We start from the raw sequence: 23,632 nt of genomic DNA, 5'->3' as shown, positions 1-23,632 counted from the left end.
AAAGTCACAGCAGGTTTGTGGATTCATTTCTTCATAGTATGAGGTCTGTCAAACAAATGTGGTTTACGATAAAAAAAAGTGGTTTCCTGAATTCGCAACTGTGTCTCACAGATTTCAAGATGAAGAGACAACAGAGAACGTAAAGCAGAACGTTGCCAAAAAGACACTGTCGTGAAGCACAGACTTCATAAAACACATTTCATTATTTAGTGGCAAGTGCTGGTGTTGCAGTGTGAGTTGCAATCTAAACTAAGAACCACTTTTTTGGGAAACCCCTGCCTTGTAGCTCTACCTTGCTTATACAGAGTGAGAGACAGTTGATGGGCAGTTTGTGTTAGCCATTCTCTACTACAGGGGTCACCAATCTTATCCTTAATCTAATCTCAGATTCACTCTTTAAACAATTAACTAGTTTTATGAGGAGTGAAAACCTGCAGCCACAAGACTGGTGACCCCTGGTAGAGCCTTTCATCAATGGTCAGTTTCACGCCACTGTATATTTTTCGGTTGTGCTCCTCTCTCCACCTAGCAGCTTCTGTGCTGTGAAGGGACATTAACAGATGGACTACCGTCTGTAACCATACACTTACATAATGTGGTCAATGAGTGGACGCACAAGGTAGATGGTTTCAAATTAAGTGGCCATGGAAGGTTAACAGGCAAAAGGTAAGGGTTTCCAAGAAAGTGGCCAGGACATGGAGGCTACAGTGTAGGGATTTCCAATAAAGTGGCCAGTGATGGGTAACAGGCTACAATGTTGGCACTGCAAATATAGTGGCCAGTAACTTTAGGTTGGCCATAAAGTAGGGGTTTCCAGCATAATGGCTTGTGAATGTTAGCAGGCCACAAAAGAGGAGGTGCTAATAAAGTGGCCAGTGAAGGTTAGTACATTACAAGCTTAATGTTTCCAATAAAGTAGCCAGTGAGTCAAAGTAGGCAGTAACTTACAAAGGATGGGTTTCGAACAGAGTGGCCAGTGAGTAGAGTACAGCGTAGGGGTGTCCAGTAAATATCAGTGGCCAACGAAGTAGGGATTTACAATAAAGTGGCCAGTAAATATATGGAGTCAGGCAGGGGTTTCCAGTAAGTGTGTGGGCACTCAGTGCAGACGTACAGTGTGTGTGTGTGTGTTTGTGTGTGACTAACCCGTTTAATCAGCTTAACTTACCAGGTTGAACACGGTCTCTACGATGTCCCGACTTGAAACTTCTCCAGCCTGCACCAGGCCCAAAAGCACAGCGAATTTCATCCGGATGCCCCTGATAGGTATGGCGGGTGCGAGCTGCGCGCTCCCGTCTTCACTCGCCATGACTCAGTTGGGCCAGGTGTGTGTCTCTTTCTCGTACGCTCTCCAACAGGTGAGGCACCTGTTCTGTTCAGCCGGTGCCCCGACCCCAACCGCAACGGCTGTGGCTCCGGTTACGATGACAGACGTCTGCGATAACCATCCACAGCAAGACGGGCGTGCTCCCAATCTGTTTTACTTTATTTTATTTACTTTCTTACACGTTCCTTTAATCACGTTCCTCACTTTCCCTGCTGCGTGTCATTCAACGCGCGCGTTCACCACAAGCGACCGAACAAATGAACGAGCTGTCATCAAGCGCCCGCGCGCCCCGCTCCAACTTTAGCCGAATGCTAACAATTTGCCAACTTTTAACCACAAATTTCCCACAAATATTAGTATTTTATCTCGTTTTTTCGACGTTTACAGGACCAGCGGAACTGTATCTCGGGCTCCACAGCCAAAGCGAAGAAGAAACTTGCTAACTTAAAATCCCCTCAGACAGGCTGAGAAACAGTCAGACAGGAATATAAACGGGTAAAAAGGGTCCGGGTCGGCAAAAGGGGTCCCGCCGCGACTCGTGAGGTCCTTACGGGTCGACTGGAGTCGTCGCGGTGCTTGTTCGATGAGGTAAAGTCCCGATAATGTCATCGATCAGCTTCACTCTCCTGCTCTCTCCTCCTCGCCTCCGCCATGTCAGTGGAGCAGTTGAGAGAGAACCGCGCATGCGCACAACGCAGAGTAAAGCGGCGCGTTCCAGCTCAGGTGTGGCGCAGGTACGAGCTTCTGGTGACGTTAGAGGACTAAAGCCTCACCAGCCCGGATGCTCGGATTGGTCAATTAGATCGTATTCACGAGCAGTGCGCTGTTCTCGAACGCTAAAGTCCCGCCCCTCCCACACTGAGATTGGTAGTAGTCAGAGTCGTCTGCCGCGCTAACCAGTTCCAGCGCAGGGAGGGCGGAGCTTACGACCTGCCAATCCAAGCGCAGAGAGGGCGGGAATTACGACCTGCCAATCATAGCGCAGCATTCTCTAATAATGACAAGAGGAACAGTAGTAGCGGTAGTATCATTCTTCTTCCTGTTATTATTGTGTTTTTTTTATTATTATTATTGTTATTGTTGTCATTATTATCATTGATATGTTCTGTATCAATATATGCAGATGATATAGTAGCAATAACAAGAGCATGAACAGGACAGAACAGGTTTTAATAATGAGAATTCTCTGTTTTGATTGGCTAGTTACGCAAGCGGTAGCCAATCCCAGTGAAGGATGGGCGGGATTTACAGAAATACGGGTGAGAAGTAAATGATTACAGTGACTGCTGCTACACACATAAGACTGAAGAGTGTCTTTTTCATATATAGTTGTTTTGGCATGTTTCCAATGTATCTGCATTAATCTGTATTAATGGACTAAAGTTGAATATGTTTTTTTTCATGCAGAGATCTCAACAGTTGTGAAGGGTTCACAAATGTTCTAGCTACTTTTTGTTGCTATTGTACTCTTTTATGTGATTCCATGTCTTTAATAAACAGACAATGAGAGTACAAACATCATGCACCCACAGATGCTCAGAAACCCAGACACAAAACACACTCAACATCTTCGGCTTCAGCTGCCTTTTAGAGCCGAGGAGCTGCGTAACAAATACAGCATCAGTGCATCACACTCTGCTCATTACGTTACAGTTTAGAGAAACATAAAACCACAAGGCTCAAGAATAAGAGTGGCGTGGTGGGTAGCGCTGTCGTCTCACAGCGAGGAGGGCCTGGGTTCGATTCCCTGGCCGGGTGGCCAGGGTCCTCTCTGTGTGGAGTTTGCATGTTCTCCTTGTGTCTGCGTGGGTTTCCTCCCACAGTCCAAAGACATGCAGTCGGGCCAATTGGACATGCTAAATTGCCCCTAGGTGTGAGTGACTGTCTGTCTGCCCTGCGATGGACTGGTGACCTGTCCAGGGTGTATCCTGCCTTCCGCCCAAAGACTGCTGGGATAGGCTCCAGCACCCCCCCGCGACCCTGACGGAGAAGCGGCTTAGAAAATGGATGGGATATATATATCTGCATATATCTTGTTTTGTATCTTTTTTGGCACATTGGCCCCTCTGATTTTGGTACATAAAACAGTACAAACATTATAAGTGGATTTTTAAAAAGTAAGGAAAATTTGGTTTTCCTTGAGTTCTTCATTTGGAAAATATGCATGCAGGGACCCAAAAAGCTTTTAGCTTGCAGGGGGCTTAAATGCAGCATATAGAATAAATTAGTGTTGGATCACAACAGCAAATTTCTGGGTGGACATCACCCCCTGGAAGAAATCTCTGAAAGGTATTTAACTAAGAGATTCAAGAAGCAGAAAACTTTCAGTGATCTTGTGATGAAATATCAAAAATAAACAATCGTTGTGAGCTTCCAAATATTTGACCACCAAGATGTTCCTAATGTTGTTGTTATTGTTGCTGGTATTAGTAAGACTCTATGCTACTAAAGCTAATACAGTCCAAGTAGGCTATTTTAAATAAACTGATCTTGCTAGCTTGATACTGACAGATTTACATATTTGTGTGATTCATTTTTGCCATATAACAATGAACATACACCATATTTCACACATCTCACTGCAGTGTTTAATGAAGAAGCACTCACTTTATAAGGTTATGTTTACACTGTACATTCAAAAACAACTCACCCAAACGAGAACCAACAGAAAATACTTTTCTAGTTGCAGGCCTACTTTATTTCCCACCTGCTTGAGAGACAGCTAAAACACTTATATTACCCATAATTAATTATTTATTTTTGTTTCTGGTAATTTTATGGCACTACATGTCTAGTTTGGCCAGTTATATACCTTGCTTTCTAGTTAGCTTAACCTATTACCTGAAATGTTCTTCACTGTCTTGCAGTCACACTCACACAACTATGCATATCCAAACAGAACAAGGTGTGGAAATCTTTCTTTCTCGCTCTCCCTCAGCTTACACACACATACACACACACACACGTGGTTCCTAGCCCCAAAATGAGCCCGTAGCAAAACAAAACATAGCAAAAAGTGCAATAAATGATAGAAAATACATAACCCAAAACACGCCAAAATATTTCTTGAACATGCTACATTACATTTAATGATATCATATTAGAAATAGCTGATCTGCAAACTGGTCTAGAAAATGAGTGTAATGTATAATGATGTCATTTATTAATGTTCACAATTGTTGGATCAGTATGATTTCTTGCCAAGTACCAGATATCAGATTTTTCAATTTTTTTTAAATAAAAGAGTTTGATATAGTAAGTAAACATTGTTAATTTCAAAATAGTCTACATAGTCTATACATAGTCTACATAGTCTATACGTAATCTACATGTGGATATGGAAACCAAACTGCTAAAACAGCCTGCTTTCAATTCACCATTTTTGTGATGTCAGAGAGCAATCTTTAAACTTTTCAGTCAACATTGAGGATGACCCTCATTTACAGTGTAGCCAAGCAAATTAAACCGGGATTGAAAAGAAATGAAACTTAATCAACTAAAATAACTCAAACTGACAAATTAAATGAAAAAAACAAAAACAAGCTCAAACGAGGCAATAACAATAAAGAATCAATGACTTATCTGGGCTAAAGCTTACCTGAGATGGACTGATGCAATGTAGAAAAATGTATTGTGGTTTTATGAGTTCTTTCAGATTATATTTAGGAATAATGGATGCTGTGTTCTCTGGGCCAAAAAGAAAAAGGACCATCCAGATTTTTACCAGTGTAAAGTTTAAAAGTCAGTGTCTGTCATGAAATGGGGTCCTGTTAGCAGGTAACTTACACATCTGTGAATAAACCATTAATACTGAAATGTACATGTGCATTTTGGGGCAACATATCGCTACCTTGTATCTCCATTTTGATCATTTTTCAGTTTTTGACATAATTTGAAAGCACACATGGTATCTATATAATATATATCTATATCTATATAATATAAATTCCATGATGAATGGACCAACAGAATTGACCTAAAATTACTTGGAAAAAAAGTCTGGTCCCATTGATTTACATTAAAAGTAAAGTATGTATTTACCTTCTCCTGTAAAGTTACAATTTTGGAGACATGAGGTTTTAATCCGACAACAACGATATACTGCCATCAAGACAATGTGTTTTTCAGCAATGTCACTGCCTGTTTCAGAAAAACAATGCCAAACCACATTCTGCATGCATAACCATTAAAAATAACAAAAATTAATTAGTTGAAACATTAAAAATCCTGTGTCTGCACTCTTTTCAACTGAATACAGTTAAAACAGAATTTGCAAATCATTGCTGTCTGTTTTTATTTACATTTCCTTTATTTACATTACATAACATTACATTTGTTACTATCATAACTCTTTTTTAATTGGGTTTGTGTAATGTGCAATAGTGTACAATAAAAGACTAACATATAACAATAATGTATGATAATAACATTATTTAATAGATTTATTTCAAGGAAGAGTCACCTTCATGTTTGTGATTTTGTTATAAAGGGAGTTTGCTCTCTGGTTCCCTAGAGAGCTGTCAGCGAGTGTGCCTGTGATCACAAACTCCCTGGGCAAAAGGCCCCTGGTGGTATTGCCGTGGTGTTGGCCATCTGACCTCAAAAACCTGAGCAAAGAGAGAATGAAGCCTATCCATCATATTTTTCATGTGACCACTGTACAGATTATGACCAAAATATGCAGTAACACCACATAATCAAGTATATTAGAGACTACTTAACAACCACGCACGGTTTAAGGAAAGTATGTGATGGTTTAGGCATGCACAATGATAATTCATTTTCGATTTACATCATTACCAAACACTTTACCTTCCCAGTCTTTTAGAATGGTTTGCTGTGAAATGCTCTGTTCTAGTCAGGATTGTTTACAGTGCTGGTGATAGTAGCCAGATGTCCACCCCTAAAAGCTCTCTCACAGTAAGTTATTACATGAAATGGTTATGAATACGCTGCCTGATGTCTTAGAAATTTTACAGTAGTTAAGAAAAAGTCTTGGCCTGCAGCAAATATGTTTTCAAAAGCCCATTCATGATGGAGGGGTATATGCAGGGTGTTGTGAGGCAAAATAGCCAGCAAAGAGACATACATTTTCAGATTTACCACTCTGTAGGATTCAGAGACATGGCGACTCCTGGTTCCTTTCACCACCACTTTAAAGAAATCTGAGTTCTACAACAAACCATTTTAAAGTAAACCAGTTTGAATGACATTATTTGCATGTCAACAATTTATGGTGACATTTTGAAAAATTGGTGGAATTCGGCTTTAGGTATTGAGTAATGTATAGCAACTAACTGCAATGAAGCTTTACTACACATCTATCAGTACAGCAACTGTTCTTCTCATTTTGGAACTTTTTGGCTTAAGTATAAGCAGTGAACTCAAATCTTATATTTTCATTTATCCACCTCGTTGTTTTTTTCAGACGTTGTTGTTTCTTTGGATTTCCGGGCTGGAACTCACAAATGCTCTTTTGACTAAATGGGCACAAATTCCAACAGACAACCTCCAAAATCTTGTGGAAAGCCTTTGCAGAAGTGTGGATTCTGTTCCAAAGGGCTGCAAACTCTATATTGCTTCGTGTGCCTATGATTTTGAAATGGGATTTCCAACAAGCTCATTTAGGTGTGATTCAGTAGTCCACATACGCTTGGTTGTGTAATGTATGTCATTCAGTGTCAGACACCACATAATCAAGTATATTAGAGACTCCTTAACAACTCTGCACAGTATGAGGAAAGTCTGTGAACAGGGGCTCTATGGTGGCCTTCCTGCGCTCTGAACCCACACTCACACAGCTCGGTTAACCTGTTTGACCGCTGCTGGTGTGAGTGTCTTTACACAATAAACAACTGTAGGTGGTATTCAGATAGAGGTAAGGATGGGGCTCAGTGTAACTGTTGCAAATAACAACACAGTACCAATGGTAAGTACATCAAATTCAGCAACAGTGATCTACAGCCTAATGTGTGATCAAGTACCGGTTAGTTATGTGTATTTATGCAAATACATACGGTGCACTATATCAGGTATCAAGGAGTTGGACTGGCTTTTTAGCAGGGACACATCAATATGAGAACTGTATATGAGCCCATGCTGATACATAAACGTTTATCATTTTTTAAATAACAAAAAATACATGTATGTGTCAATTTGTACTACATCTACCTGAATTAATATTACATAGAAATATTTTTTGTATTATTTTGCATTACTAAAGGGGCAGCATTTGGGACAGTGCGTAGCAAGAAGGCCATGGGTTTGACCAGGGACCTTTCTGTGTGAAGTTTGCATGTTCTCCCCATTTCAGCCTGGGCATTAATAAAATGGAAAATGCAGATATTTTAGTGCATTAATCCAGCATCATCTCAACATCATGCTATTCTAGTTCAACAAATAAATATGAACACCTGCTGTTTTTTCTGCTGACTTCTGATCTGATGATTATGATCATTGTTCATATCTACCTTGTATACAACCATATACCTTTACCTAATAATATTAATAAAAAGTGAAAAAAATTATTTAAAAAAAACCAAAACTATTTATTTATTTAATTGATTGATTGGTTGATTGATTGATAAAAATGCTCACCTCGTTCTATCCTTTGTTTTAAAAGCTATTAAAGTTTTTTGTTCTTAATTCAGTTAGCCTTTTTTTATCTCTTTACATCTTTTAAATTGTAAAGGAAAACGTGAAACAGTTAAAATGTCAGGTTAAAACGCAATCATTAAGCAATCGAAGCGGTTTCGCGGTTACTTCCTAACAACCACCAGCTGGTGGCGCAGTTGGACGTTGAGGGGCCACCAATCTCGCGATATATCGCTCTTCTCCTAAGCCGTTAAGTCTCGCGATAGTTGCGTATCTCACCCTCTTTCGCTCCCTGCGTTCATCATGGCGGTCGGTAAGAACAAGAGACTCACCAAAGGAGGCAAAAAAGGGGCCAAGAAGAAGATGTAAGTCGAATAATTTACGCCCCGCTTGCTTTAAAATGGTTTATTAAAGGCGACGGGGCTGTTTTTGGTTTATTAAAATGGTGGATGGAGCGGATAATCGGTAGATTTTAAACCGAGCGCCGTGGCGCCGCAGCCCGGTGCTAGTTATCCGGGTGTAACGTCCGTAGAAACCGGCAGGAAAATTAATATTTGTGGTTGTCTGTGTTACATATAAATTGGGGTGTTCCGTTGTTAGGGGCAGCTATTTCAAATTGCATCTAAAGAGCCGAGCTAAGATTGCTAACTTGGTTAGCTCACTTGTTCTGACCTAGGCTTCCTTCATGTTTAGTAGTTGGATGCAGTGATGTCGCCATTCGGCGTGGAAAGTTTCTTGTAACGTTAGTCCATGTTAGTGGATCTGTGAACTTGATCGGTGCTTGTTGGTTAAAGTTCGCTTTATTTGGTCCGAGAAAGGCTTTAGGTGTTGGCGTTTAGCAGATTAAACTATGATTAGAAGACCGACGTGTCATGGTTAAACTTCTCTACTATTGTATCTTTCTTCAGAAATTGCTGACTAGGATTTGACTGCAGTATGTCTCAAGCTTCACCTCTGCTGTATTAATGTGTTCACTATGATTGCAACTGTGAGGTTGTGATTGTTAGATCAACGTGTCGTGGGTGAAGTGCTCCAAATACCACTTTAGCAGTGTTCAGCTTTTCCTCCCCCAAGAAACACGTTTGCATCTTTTGTAGTGGTGTTTCTTTCTCAATGAGTGCTTGTTTATTAAATGTAGAACAGTTAACGTTCTCTGTATACCACCTCTTACAATGTTGATTTCTTCACTACAACATTTTGGTTGAAAATGTGTGTAATATTGTTAATTTTCTTTATAACAGTGATCTGTTCTCCAAAAAGAGCTATCATGACATTGTGGTTGTTAGATCAGTGTGTTGTGGCTGTAGCCCTCTAAACACCACCTTTTGCTGGTTAAACCTGTAATCCAGAATTTGGTTGTGATCTGGGATCGCTGTTTATTTTTGTGTTTCTGCTTTCTTCTCACTGAGCTCAAGTTGAAATGCCAATTATTTATCTTCTGTAATGCTCTTTTGCAGTGTTGATCCCTTCTCTAAAAAGGACTGGTATGATGTCAAAGCACCGGCCATGTTCAACATCCGCAACCTGGGCAAGACTTTGGTCACCAGGACTCAGGGAACCAGTGAGTATTGAAGCTAGTGATATAAAATGAAGTATATCTTACAAAGCAGGATTTCTTCACTTAACCCAATAACATAAGACCAAGATTAAGTCTGTCCAATAAGATGGGGTGTTCAGTCCTGTTCAGTTCTTCGGTGTATTGTTGCTGCCAGAACAAGACCGTTTATCCTAGTTTTTGTCTTGAGTTTATTTTGAAACCGTGAGCTTCCCTCTACATTTTGTAAGCGTTTTGTGATAAATGTACCAAGAGAAATGGTCCTGTTACTTTGAGTAAATTATTACTGTTAATTTAGATGTCACCCACCAATGTGAACGTGTAATAAGTGCCACATTTAAATACTTATCTATGAATATGATTTTTCTCTTCTTGCTATGGGGCACTAAATCCAGCTGATTAAGAATGTTTGGACACCAAACAATCAAAATAGTACCATGTAATTGAGCTCATGTCCCTTACAAAACTTTTGCTAGTGATCATGACAAGGACATAAGCTCTGCTACTGCTTTTGGGACAGATCTCATGTTGGCTTAGGTTATTTGTCAGTGAAGAGCTTTGTGAAACACCCTGGATTTATGTAATCATGATATAAAACTTTATCTGCTTTACCAAACTTACTCTTCATGGCTGACTACTTGGGAATACATGATGACACTAGTTTTGGTCCCAGATGAAGAGCAGTGATTACATTATTGAGATCTCCTGATATTCCCACATTTTCTTCAGTAGTGCTCTTTAATTTTGAAACTCCTGGTGAGACTCACCAGAAAGGTGCTGTCTTCTTTTCATTTAGGAATCGCCTCTGACGGTCTGAAAGGCCGCGTGTTTGAGGTGAGTCTTGCTGATTTGCAGAACGATGAGGTTGCCTTCCGCAAGTTCAAGCTGATCACTGAGGATGTGCAGGGGAAGAACTGCCTGACCAACTTTCATGGGATGGACCTGACCCGTGACAAGATGTGCTCCATGGTTAAGAAGTGGCAGGTAGGGCAGCTTACAGCGTGTTCACTTGATTTGAGTTCACTTTCCCACATTGTGGAAAACCAAATCTTCATTTTTTGTTGAATGTAGTACATAGTCAGTACAGCCTGTATATGGATACTAAAACTACAGAAAATGGCCTGATTGGGATGCAGTATTTTTGTGACATCCTGAGAGCAAAACCTTTACATATCCATCTGTTCACCTTTCAGCAGTTCAGGTCCATCCATTCATACTAAGTTATAAGGTATGTTTCAGCCTGGGTAGCTTTTAAGGCACAGTACAGAACTGCTGTGTGCAACAGCTGTCATTAAAATGTTTCTAAAGACGCAGTGATGAAACAGTCTGCTTAATTTTAAAGGAAAGCAAAGCTGTAAAAATAAGACCACTTTGGAGTTCAAGAGGGGCAGCTGAAATGCAAGAAACATCTGGCATATGGACCATTTAATGCTTCAAAATGTACTGTTCACTCCTCAGTCCATATGGAAACTAACCTTCTAAAACAGCCTGCTTAGAGTTCAGTGTACTCATGACGTCAAAGGAGCCAATTCATTTACATATATATTTATATGCCAATTGGCCTGCAGTAGGTTCCCACTGAAACTGTATGAAGTGTTTCAGGAGCTTTTTTCAATGAAGCATGGCCTATCATTTGAAAGCACAGTAACTGGCTATTTTAAGGGATTAGGAGAGGTCATGTAAAATTTCAAGTGTATTTGAAAAATGACTGGTACAGAAACTTGTTACAGTTGAAGCATAGGAGAAGATAAAATTATAAATGTGCATTTTAGAGAAATGCCTTTTTAAAAAGCTAAAGCATTTTATACCAGTTTCAGGAGATTACACTTGCTTTAGTGTCCATTTTGATCTTAAAGATGGTTTTGGCCAGATGGTTGCCCCAAAATGTTATCAGCCTCAATTTGATCCTTAACATGACAGATTAATGTTTCTCTAATTTAGCCTTCAATACTGTAGTTTTGCCTTTGTTTAGCTATTCGTTCTTGGTGTATTATTTATTTTTTCTTCATTGCTTTTGTTTCTTAGGTTTACTGTTTGGAAAGTGCTTTAACTACTGTATCAAATGTGCTCAGTTATCATCCTTAATTATTATTTATATTAAGTTTATTAAGTAGGTTTATTCAGTAGTTTTAGCAGTGGAGCTGCAAGGCAGATGTAGCTTACAAGTGATGAAAGCTTACAGTCCATCAATTAGCAAAAGGTTAGCTGCATGCCTAAATCATGGCACTTGCCTCAAACATTAAACTTGATTTTATGGTTTGCTGCTGACACTGTCTATAAACATGCACAACGGTATAGCCTTGTACATTTATCATTGTCTACTGTTATACTTCCATTTACATGAGGTGTGCTGTGCATTGCTAATTCCCCTCTTTTACCCCTCTCCAGACTATGATTGAGGCCCATGTGGATGTGAAGACCACCGATGGTTACCTGCTGCGTCTGTTCTGCGTTGGCTTCACCAAGAAGCGCACCAATCAGATTAGGAAGACCTCGTACGCTCAGCACCAGCAAGTCCGCCAGATCCGCAAGAAGATGATGGAAATCATGACCCGTGAGGTCCAAACCAATGACTTGAAGGAGGTGGTCAACAAACTGTAAGTGCTGTTTCTAGAGGGTGCGTAAAAATGTGTTGCGGTATATGAATATAAATGTGGTGATGACAGTTTTGGAGTGAGAATTGTGAGTTAGAATTGTAGCATGCTGATTTTGTACTTGTACAAATCAGCTGGTACGGATAGAGAAACATTTATAAAAAAAAATTTTTTTTTTTTTTTTTTTTTTAAATACGTTGCTGCTTATACATGCATGTAACATGCCCCCCCCCCATGTTTGTCCACTTCCTATAACTGATGTTTCAAATTAAAAGCACTCTGTAGTTTTGTAATTGCAGCTTGATATTTTATTAAACTCTGAAGCAGCAGCAATAATTAGCTAAAACAGTGAAAATTGAAAAATGGCAGGTGACTTGGCTCAGTAGCTCAGCATCACAATTGTTCTGTTCTTCTGGAGTGAGTGTATACATATTTCAAATGTTGGCTGAAACAAATTGAAAAACTAATTTGCTGTTATTGATGACTTGTGTCTAAATGAGCAGCCACTTTTATGGATCTGCAAAACATCAAAGGAAGTACAGTTATGTCTGCATCATCCTCTTTAGATTTTATCATCCGCAAGTTGTAGCTGTGCTGACTAGTATGGGTTTTTATGCTGGGGCCCAGTCTTGATATTGGGTTAAGCTGATGCTGCTTTCTAGTACTTGCAGAGCTGGATTCCTGGACATAAATTAGACCTAGTCTTGTACTAAATTGAAAAGCCAGCATTGAAGGCTGAAATGTGTAAACTAAATAAATGTTAGTTTATGACGTTTACACTCTTGGTTTTGTTACATCTGTCTTAAAATTTTTAGCAATTACTGTGTTTATTTTGCTTGACCCAGATACGTAAAAAGCAAAGTAATTCCCCATTGTCTAGTTATGTACTAAGAGTTGAATAATTTGTTGTACAGGATCCCTGACAGTATTGGAAAGGACATTGAGAAGGCCTGCCAGTCCATCTATCCCCTGCATGACGTCTATGTCCGGAAAGTGAAGATGCTGAAGAAACCCAAGTTTGAGTGTAAGTTTCTGCACTTTAACAGATTGTGATTGTCCTGGTTGTTGGTATGCAAGATGCAGTGGTGGACAGTAAGTAAATGTAATTAGTTACTGTACTTAAGTATCTCCATTTTGAGTGACTTTTTACTTTCACTCCTACATTTTTGAGTCAAATATCTTACTTTTTACTCCACTACATTTTGAGAAATTTGTCTTTCCTTTTGTTTTTGTGTGTATAAAAATGTAACATGTCAACAAAAAGTGCAAAGCAAGAAAAGCAAGAAAAGCAAGAACACCAATCAGGGCAGAGTGGGGATCTGAGCTTGTTTTGATCTGTTGGTCATACCAACCCAGTGCAGCACATGGTTTGTCAGTGCAGCAGTGTAAAAATTTGGGAGCACATAGGTCTACCTAAATGATGAACTAACCCAACTTTGTGTAAATAGACCACAATATAGAAATATGTACACACATGCAGTTGTGACTGGCATGTTTCTTTTTTCTGAATTCATACAAACTTTCATTTTAGAGTAAATTAGTTTTGGTTAGTTTGTTTATGAACAGAGACCTACAGATCAATATAGTAAAGGAAAACTTACTTGTGAACCTGAGTTTAAAGCAAGTTTTTATTCAACTTGTAACTAATTTACAAAGTAATCTTAAACTGAAACTTTGCTTGTTTTGTAAAAGTGATTTCAGAACCACTCGGTTCTCCCTGATGGAAACTGTTTGCCTTCAGTGTTTTGTGCTTATGATCATTTTAATAGATGTCAGCATCACTAATTAATGACATTCTATTAAGACTGGTTACCCAGAGAGACATTGGAGGATTTTCACCTAAAATGAGTTCATGAAGCGAGTCTTGTTACAAAAATGATAACATGACATGACATTAGAGCCATAATTAATCTTTTAGTAGTTTTACTTTCGGTACTTAAGTACATTTGAAGGCAAATTTTTGTACTTTTACTCAAGTTGAGGTCTAGAGTAAGGACTTTTACTGGAGTACTATTTAACCTTGGGTATATCTACTTTAACTCAAGTACATGATTTGTGTACTCCACCCACTTCTGGCAAGATGTAATGTAAGTAAAGTAAATCTTTGGCAAAAGCTCTTGCCTGCAGTCCCTTTACTTTCCTTCAACACAATGGGCACATTCTTTTTCGGACCTGCTTTCAAATGGTTTAGTTCCTGGCTTTAGTTCTGACGAGACCCCAGCATATTTAGGCCTGCTAAAGATACCTAATTGGTTAGGCTCTGAACTAAACTCTGAAGGAATGTCTGCATGCAGCGTTGAAATGACACGTGTTTATTACGCAGTGGGTAAGCTGATGGAACTGCACGGTGAGGGAGGCGCCAGCTCCGCTAAGCCAGCAGAGGGCGACACTGGGGCCAAGGTGGAGAGAGCCGATGGATACGAGCCCCCCATCCAGGAGAGTGTTTAAATTCCTGTGCACATGCAAAGTCAATAAAATGTGTAAATTTGATTATCCTGTGTTGTGTGGTTTTATTAAATGGATGATGCTCTAAATGCACTTTAGCAGATACAGTACAGAGCACTGCTGTACTTCATAGAACGTGTTGCGGTCAACGTGTCCATAAATGACAAGTTTGGTTATATGTGATTGAATGTAATTAGGTTTCAGGTGTTAGTTCACACAGAGTGAAGTTAAAATTACACTATGGCTTTCTGTGGTTTTAATAGAACTTTATTTTAACAGTAATGGCAAAATGCTGAAAGGCACACTTCTGTAGAGAAATTCAGCAGTGCTGTTGGTGCTGAATGGTGCTTAATTTACTGGCTTTGAGTTTTTGGATACTGCATATTGTGATAGTTTGTGTGGCAACTCTCTTCAAAAAGGTGAAATAAGTATAATGTAGTTTGTCTTATGTGTATTTTATTGTTGGGAGGAAATGGATGATTGCTCGCTGAGAAGCACAATTGCTGTTTAATCTTGAGTACTTTATGGTCAGACCCTTGGTAGTAGTTTAGCTGAAGTGTTCTGTAATGATTTCATGATGCAGAGTTCTAGCTTTCTCAATAACGGACAACAAAGCAATATGGATAGATAGTAAAATATGCTTAGAGTTGCAGTATTACAATACTTTATTAAAGAATTCCAAAGTAGTGTTTTATAGGTTTGGCATACTTTTGCCTCAAGGGGGCAACATAATACAGGTTAAATATTCTCAATTCATAGCGCAAGTCGTGTCACGATTCCCCATCTTAAATAGATGAATACTGTAAACGGGAACAGTTAGATGTACAATTCAAATACAAGCTAGTATGTGCATGCACAAAAAAGGGGTTTCATTAAAATCACATTTATAAATATGCCAGAGTTATACAGATGAGGCAGACAGCAAAAGAAACATCAACCCACAGCTGTCTCGTCCAGTAGGATTTTTATGGGCCAAGCACAGTAAAACAATAAAAGAAGTTGGAGCAGGAGCACATTTTGGACAGAAGTGTCTTCTGGCACATCAGCTGATCAGTGATGAGGTGCAATCATAATCTCATCAGAGACACAGGACAAAGGCATCCAGTCCAGCCACCACTGCAGGACTTAAGCTGGGTTCTTCACTGCTTGTTGGTTCGTCCAGCTGGTCCAGATAATATTGTCATGGGAAACCACCTTCACAGAATATCAATTTTAAGTCAGTGAATGCATTTCCATTTCAAAAGCTTTTAGGAATTGATTAGTATAAATATTTAACAAAGGATAACGAATTGTTTTATATTCAGTACTGTTTATACCTTTTAAGGCTTCAGTAAAAGTCAAATACTATTTCAACTACACAACATCAAATATGAAGAATTTCACTGATTTTTCAAAATGCCTGCATTATTCAGTGGAAATGTAAACAAAATCATTCATAGTGGCCATTTTATTTTCTATCTGAAACCAGCAGTGAGCCTACACATATCATCTGAGTTTTTATATGTAATGTTGATGATGGTAAAATAGTGGAAAATCTGGGAAAAAAGTTTTCTTTGGGCACTATTTTGCCTCACAATTTATGCATGTACATATTTGTCAAAGATTTATTTAAAAAAAAAAGATCTGAAACAGCCAGGCAGTGAATTTCCTGTAATAACTTTCTGTGAGGGAGCTTTTAGAGGTGGATATTTCTGATTGCCAGACTTTTTAACATTTCATTTCACTGCTGTGAGCTGAAAACGTGGGTGTATGTAAATAATTTAGTTCACTTGATATCACAGAAAAAGGGAATTCAAAGGCTCTTTTTGCTGTTTAATTTAGAGTTCATTTTCATATTCCTCGAAGGCACAGTAACAAAAAACAGCCTATTTATTTCTAAGGAAGAGAGGCTAGGATATGCTCATGTAAAGATAAACTGTGGTATTTGGTACATTAAACCACAGAGACATTTTCAGTGGTCTTCAAGAGGTAGAAATGCAGATTATAGACCCTTAAACTAAAGTGTAGTATAAATAAGTCATTATTATAAGCGTCCTTGTTTACAAATAAAGAAAGTAGGGATAAATCTTTGTGAGGCTGAACAAAAAGGCAAGGACTGTGTAATATTAGTGCATGTCAGAAGAATGTAATTCATATTCGTGTTTTGCAGTATACCTGAGAAGGTGCGTACGAAGGCGGCGGGGAAAATGCCCTCCCTGCCATTTAGCCTCCCGCTACACCACTCCATGTCCAGGTGCTTTGTCACCAGGATCATATCACCCTGCACGAACGGCAGCTCATCTTCTGCTTCAGCAGTAAAATCATACAGGGCCTCAACCCACTCCACCCCGTGACTCTCTACCTACAAACACAGATGCAAATATATAATAACAGATGAGAAAACTTGTGGCTATATTTATTAAATTACCCATATGCTACATTTTTCATATATTTCATTTATTATCCAAGAGCCACATATCACAGTTGTGTGAGTTCATATATTTAGCCAACAGAATTAAACAGGCTGATTTTGTTACTATCCTTTTAAGATTAAAGAGTATAAAGCTCTGTTTTGATTGGCTGCCCTCTACAAGGCCTCATTCAAAAAACATTCTGGTCTTGAGCACTCCTGCTAGAACTTCAGCATGAGTGGGCGGAGATACACTGCTGTAGGTTAAAAAAGGTGTACACATGTAAATGTACTTGTTTGTGTGACATCACAAAACAAATTCAAAATGGGCTGTTTTTGCAGTGTTATTTCTATGTCTGAACTGTCAGGACTCGGAAGTGGACAGTACATTTTGAAACTTTAACAGTGTTTACATGCAACATCAAACTCACTTCATCAAAGTGAAGAAAATTCAGTTTTTAATTACATTGCCACTTTAATTATTATTGTTTATATATATACATATATTTAATATCTCAAAAGTGAGTAAAACCCTCACATTTCTGCAAATATTTTATTACATTTTTTAATGGGAGAACACTGAGTACTTAGTTATATCCAAGGTTCATTTCTACCGTGTTCAGCTTGTATAACAGTATAGATAGATGGCAGGATAAGTGAAAACACCTCACAGTGAACATGTCCAAATTGTGCTCAAAGTGTCGATATTTTGTGTGACCACAATTATTATCTAGCACTGCATTAACTCTCTTGGCCATGGAATTCACCAGAGCCGCACAGGTTGCTACTGGAATCCTCTTCCACTTCTCCATTTTGATGTCACGGAGCTGGTGGATGTTAGATACCTTGCACTTCCGCTTGAGGGTGCCCCACAGGTGCTCAATTGGGTTTAGGTTTGGAGACATACTTGGACAGTCTATCACCTTTACCTTCAGCAAGGCAACTGTCATCTTGGAGGTGTTTGGAGTCGTTATCGAGTTGGAAAACTGCCATGCGGTGCAGTGTCTGAAGGGAGGGGACATGTTGAAATTCATGTTTCCCTCAATGAACAGCAGCCCCCCCCAGTGCTGACAGCACTCATGCAGCTCCAGACCATGATGCCACCATGCTTGACTGTAGGCAAGAGATAGTTGTCTTGGTACTCCTCACTACCACACATGCTAGCCGCCATCTGAGCCAAACAAGTTCATCTTGGTCTCATCAGACCACAGGACATGGTTCGCGGGCTTTCTTGTGCATCAGCTTCAGAAGAGGCTTCCTTCTGGGATAACAGCCATGCAGACAGAGTTGATGCATTTTGTGGCATATGGTCTGAGCACTGACAGGCTGACCTCCCTCTTCTTCAACCTCTGCAGCACTCATGGGTCTATTTTTTGAAGCCAACCTCTGGATATGACACTGAACACGTGGACTTCTATTGTCGACCCTGGCGAGGCCTGTTCTGAGTGGAACATTCTACCCAAAACACCAAATTTAACAGCCCTGCTCCCCATTCACACCTGGAACCTTGTAGCTAACTGCCATATGACACCAGGGAGGGAAAACGACACAATTGGGCACAATTTGGACATGTTCACCGTGAGGTGTACTCACTTGTGTTGCCAGCTATTTAGACATTAAAAGCTGTGTGTTGAGTTATTTTCAGAGGGCAGTAAATCTATACTGCTATACAAGCTGTACACTGACTACTTTATAAAAATGAAACTTGAATATAGCAGTGGTCTCCCATCAAAAGATATAATAAAATATTAGCAAAAATGTGAGGGGTGTATTGTGTATTGTACTATTGTGAGATACTGTAGGCCTTCAAATGTTTACAAATCTTTATACCTCCACGCCAAAGCCAAGGAAGGCTTTGAAGGTTAATACTTAATTAGTCAGTACATCTGACAAACATATTTAGAAGATAATTAGCCAGGTTAATAACATTTAGATTAGTTATTTGTAAGTTATCAGTCATTATTATTTAGCATTAAATTAAGGGAAGCCTATCCACAGTTAACAAGCTGAAACATGTGCTATGACTATATTTACACTACATTTATGTCTTAGGCACAGCAACTTTAAAACACTCTACAACAACAAACAGGAAATGGTTTTTACTCCCTTACATGATTCCTTGGGAACTACTTGTGGGATTTTACTTTAGACTATACTGTTTGCTCTGGTGTCAGTGTTTATGAATAGGTTATTATTTTTTTTTATTAATAAAAAGCATTAGTTCTTTATTAAACCTTTCATATGCCTTGATTATATACATAGTTATAACTATGTATACAGTAGTCAAAGAATGCTGTATGACTACTATATAATCTGTCTTTTATAATACATTATCATTGCATACAGATGTGGCTACAATACCTGAGCAGGTGTTAAAGCAGCTGGTGTGTTGAATGAGGCAGCCATACCTAATAGAGCAAATAGAAAAATGTTAGAATCATACACTTTCTATAATAAAGACTGAATTCATGTATAGTGTCTTAATTATATTTTGTTGTTGTAACAGTGTATTAGTTATGAAACCTTTTATTAACACATTGTTGTTAAGAAATTATTTAAAAATTCTTAGGAGCTGCTTTGTATTGTTTTATTCTTGTTGCAAGCCAAAAAAGGGTTAATATGCTGACCTGAAATCAGTACAACATTACCGAAATTTCAAAATTCAATTATATGTAGTGCCTCTATATGATTCAATACAATATGCAGTGATATAATTTTAGACAATATGACATGCTGCATTATAATACAATGCTATATGGCATGGCATAGCACAATATGCCACAATACATTTTGATACAATATACTGCAATACAATTTGATATGATGTGATACACTGCAATGCAATATAATACAATACAATCCGCTGCAATACTATTCAATACTATTCAGTACAATGTAGTATGCTGCAATACAGTATAATTTGATACTATAATGTGCAATACTATTTGATAATACTCAATGCAGTATGATACACTGTGATGCAATATAATACAATACGATATACTGCAATACTATTCGATCCTATTTGACACAATATAATATGCTGTGATACAATATAATACAATGCAATATCCTGCAATACTATTCAAAACTATTCAATACAATATGATGTGCTGCAATACAATACGATACAATATAATATAAAGAGATTCTGTTTGATACTATTCAAAGGAATACTCTACAATACAATGTAATACAATATGATATGCTTTGAAGAGGCTTGAGGATTTCACCCCAGTGAGTTTTGTACCCTGAAAGGTGTGCAATATGCTGCGATACAGTTCAATACAATATGATAGAGTTTACTGTTACATCAACAAAAACAACAGTTCTGTGGTTTTATCTCATAACAGTTAAGGTCGGAGGACAGCGATGAGCAGCAGTCCCTAAAGGGTCAACGACTGTCCACAACTGAGACACACACAGACAGAGTGCTTAATGAAACACAAACAGATGGGCACATTCTTAACATTCCACTAAAGGGGAGTGCTGTCCACTCACCCACACACACAGAAGATGTACAATACTACTGACCATAGCCTGCTTTGCATACACTGTACATGGTGCACATGTTTTTTTTTTCAGTCCTATCACTGCACTTAGCACTCATAACTGGCTGTGCAGGACACAAGGAAATGTGGAAAATATCGAAATATCGAATTTTTTTACCAATATTGTGACTTAAATGTGTTTTTTCCCAACAAGTAGATCAGTACATTTTTTTTTCTTTTTCATGGCCCACAGCCTTTGAGATAAAACCAACAAACTTTGTTCAAACATGATGGCATGAATAGCAACTACTTTGGATATTATAGCACTACCCTAGCAACACCTTAGACACCACCTGGGATATCATAGCAATAACCTAGCAACACCTGGAGTAACTTAATAACAGCTAAACAATACTTTAGCAACCACCTAACCACCACCTGGCAATGCCCTAAAGACAAGCTGGAATACTATAGCAACCTTATAGCAACACAACATCAATTACCTGGAATTACTATGTAACCCAGTTAAATGACTTTTATTACACCTTGTCAGTTGATGAATGTGAAATCTTCAAATCAAAATCAAGAACAAAATCACAAACAAACAACTCTTGTTATTTGTAGGTATGTATACATCGGCCTCTTCAGAGTTGATACAGTTGCTCAAATATAGTTTTGCACACTTTATTTTTATCAGTATTTATTTTTCAAAATTATTTAATTTGTTAATATATTGTGGGAATTGTGTTTTGCTGTACTTAAAAGTACTTAATTTCAGCTATAATATAATCAATAAACATCATCTAAGCAAAAGCAAGCTAGAAAGCAACATTCTGAAAGACAGAGAAAGCTACAAAACTAAGAAAATATCTCTTGGTAATAAAATGTGTGGGAGAAAGATAACCGATAATGTTTAATGAAAAATGAACTAAAGAAATCAGACATGTTCAAAACCTGCCTTACTCTGACCATCTAAACGAGAACATCCAGTAAGCCTGACTGAACATTAGTTGTATAAACTGCACTTCATGACTAGAAGACTTCATTCTTCTAGGTCCAAATTTAGGACTGTATTTGGTTGCATATCTTTTTATTTGCCCCGCGACTCTGGCGGAGAAGCGGCTTAGAAAATGGATGGATGGATGGATGGATGGATCTTTTTATTTGTATATGTAACCAAATACAGACCTAAATAAAATATGAAATACAGACCTACATAAAGCACAGAGACACTAATGTTCATCCTGCTAATGTCTTTGTACTTTCTAATACCTTAAGTTTTCAGTAAAGTACTGGCATGTTGAGTTTTAGTTAGTAAACCTGATCGTTATTGCTGGCTGTTGTTACTTTTCTGATGGTTATGAATGTTAAAAAAGCTATGTTTGTTTTGGAAAGTAATGAATAACAGTATATACATTGTAATCAGAGAGTGTGCCAACTCTACTTTGGAGCTCTGTATCATTCACTCGACTAATGGATGGAAGTATCTGAGTGCGGGTTAGTGTAGTACCAGGCAGTGGGATCTTGGCGTGGTTTTGTTCTGCTGGTGGAGGAAGATCTTCCAGCACCTCCACAAAGTTCAGGGGGAAGATTCCCTCTCTGCCTCGAAATTCTCCTCGAGCCCACTCCTCTCCCACATACTCGCACAGTTGGATCACATCCCCCTCACTGAAGGACAGCTCATCACTTTGTTCACCTTCAAAATCAAACCTCGCTACACACCGTGGGCCCCTACACACACATGAACACACACACAGGAGGGTTGTAAATCACTGACCTCACAACAAGATGATTCTTCAGGTAACATTTCAATGCATCGTTAACTGATCTGATTTTCAGTTTCAAGAATATTTTAAACTATGACACTGTTTACAAAACTGTGATTGCTGGAATTACATACAAAGAATATAGACAATAAAAACAGAACATGCTTTATTTTCTATGAGGGATGAATTGTGAGATTGAAATATTTTGACCCAAAATCGAAAGTACTAAGAGAAAAAAGGCTGAAAATTTTATCTGAAAAAGAGGGTCAAAATCCAACACAATTAATGATATTAAAAATATGAACCAAAATATGAAAACAAGGTTTCAACATTTTGATCAGCAGTGAAATGATCAAATTTTATGTTTTCTACAAGGATTGGATATGAGATTTATAGTCTCTGCTCATATGGAGAATCAAAATGCCCAAGAACTTCTTTGCTATGGGTTTGAAAGCACCTGAACACACCACTCAGTTCACAGATTACAGCAAAACAACAGAAGCAGAAAGTCCCTGCAAGGTGTAGAGAGGAAGAGAAATGGAGTAGGGATAATCCTAAAGGAACAGCTTGTGAAAAGTGTTCTGGATGTAAAGAGAGTGTGAGACAGGATCGTGAGCCTGAAGTTGGAGGTTGATGGTGTAATTTTGAATGTGCTTACTTCATATGCACCACAGGTTGGTTGTCAGTTAGAGGAGAAAAAGGAATTTTGGAGTAAGATGGATGAAGTGGTAGATGGTGTCCCTAGAGAGGAGAGATTGGTGATTGGTGCAGACTTCAATGGACATGTTGGTGAAGGGAAAAGAGGGGATGAAGAGGTGCTGGGTATGTATGGTGTGAAAGACAGAAATGTGGATGGTCAGATGGTTGTAGATTTTGCAAAGAGAGTGGAAATGGCTGTGGAGAACACGTATTTTCAGAAGAGGGAAGAACACAGGGTGACATACAAGAGTGGAGGGAGGTGCACACAGGTGGATTATATCCTTAGCAGGAGATGCCACCTAAAGGAGATTGGAGATTGTAAAGTGGTGCCAGGGGAAAGTGTAGCAAGGCAGCATAGGGTGGTTGTCTGTAGAATGAGATTAGAAACAAAGAAGAGGAAGAGAGTGAAGACAGAGCTGAAGATTAGATGGTGGAAGCTGAAGGAGGAGGATGGTTGCAGGCAGTTCAGGGAAAAATTGCAACAGGCCCTTGGGGGCAGTGAGGAGCTACCTGAGGACTACAGCTAAGGTGGTGAGAGAAACTGGCAAGAATGTGTTGGGTGTTTCGTCTGGTCAGAGGAAAGAAGACAAGGAAAGTTGGATGTGGAATGAGGAAGTCCAGGAGAGTATTCAGAAGAAGGCAGCTAAGAAAAAGTGGGATAACCAGAGAGATGAAGGAAGTAGGCAGGAGTACTGTGAGGCTAGTCGCATAGCGTAAAAATGGTGGCAAAGGCGAAGGCTCAGGCCTATGATGAGCTGTATGAGAGGCTGGA

At 38.8% G+C, this 23,632-nt stretch overlaps 3 protein-coding genes and 1 non-coding gene across 5 annotated transcripts in view; 2 read left to right on the top strand and 2 right to left on the bottom strand.

Annotated features, from left to right (window-relative positions):
* lrba (LPS responsive beige-like anchor protein) overlaps window positions 1–2,109 on the bottom strand; it is a 350,478-nt gene extending 348,369 nt beyond the window's left edge. For both annotated transcript variants that reach the window (XM_037532971.1, XM_037532972.1), the window contains exon 1: window positions 1,169–2,109. In XM_037532971.1, the coding sequence (XP_037388868.1) occupies window positions 1,169–1,309 (141 nt within the window). In that variant the 5' untranslated portion in view covers window positions 1,310–2,109. The remainder of the gene's footprint in view (window positions 1–1,168) is intronic.
* Window positions 2,110–8,142: 6,033 nt separating this feature from the next.
* Window positions 8,143–14,560, top strand: rps3a (ribosomal protein S3A). Its single transcript, XM_017713530.2, has 6 exons — window positions 8,143–8,286; window positions 9,379–9,482; window positions 10,273–10,460; window positions 11,865–12,073; window positions 12,985–13,094; window positions 14,394–14,560. Exons 1-6 carry the CDS (start codon window positions 8,225–8,227, stop codon window positions 14,516–14,518), a joined length of 798 nt encoding a protein of 265 aa, XP_017569019.1. The 5' UTR covers window positions 8,143–8,224; the 3' UTR covers window positions 14,519–14,560.
* On the top strand, window positions 10,120–10,189 carry LOC119262117. The gene has a single exon (XR_005129432.1). It is a non-coding gene; the product is annotated as a small nucleolar RNA SNORD73 (small nucleolar RNA).
* A 596-nt stretch (window positions 14,561–15,156) lies between the features above and the next one.
* Window positions 15,157–23,632, bottom strand: part of sh3d19 (SH3 domain containing 19) — a 39,793-nt gene continuing 31,317 nt past the window's right edge. The window contains exons 17-20 of the mRNA XM_017713531.2: window positions 21,906–22,126; window positions 19,266–19,312; window positions 16,670–16,856; window positions 15,157–15,709 (exon numbers count right to left, since the gene is read on the bottom strand). Of these exons, the coding sequence (XP_017569020.1) occupies window positions 15,696–15,709; window positions 16,670–16,856; window positions 19,266–19,312; window positions 21,906–22,126 (469 nt within the window). The 3' untranslated portion in view covers window positions 15,157–15,695. The remainder of the gene's footprint in view (window positions 15,710–16,669; window positions 16,857–19,265; window positions 19,313–21,905; window positions 22,127–23,632) is intronic.

The sequence above is a fragment of the Pygocentrus nattereri genome, chromosome 22, assembly GCF_015220715.1.
Source record: "Pygocentrus nattereri isolate fPygNat1 chromosome 22, fPygNat1.pri, whole genome shotgun sequence".
Lineage (NCBI taxonomy): Eukaryota > Metazoa > Chordata > Actinopteri > Characiformes > Serrasalmidae > Pygocentrus > Pygocentrus nattereri.
This window is presented reverse-complemented; position numbering and strand designations above follow the sequence as displayed.

Bases quoted from the DNA above. Each gene is read 5' to 3' on its own strand.
- rps3a (XM_017713530.2), top strand. From the start codon at position 8,225: ATGGCGGTCGGTAAGAACAAGAGACTCACCAAAGGAGGCAAAAAAGGG. The intron at 9,483-10,272 runs GTGAGTATTGAA...CTTTTCATTTAG, and splicing joins CACCAGGACTCAGGGAACCA to GAATCGCCTCTGACGGTCTG. The intron at 10,461-11,864 runs GTAGGGCAGCTT...ACCCCTCTCCAG, and splicing joins CCATGGTTAAGAAGTGGCAG to ACTATGATTGAGGCCCATGT.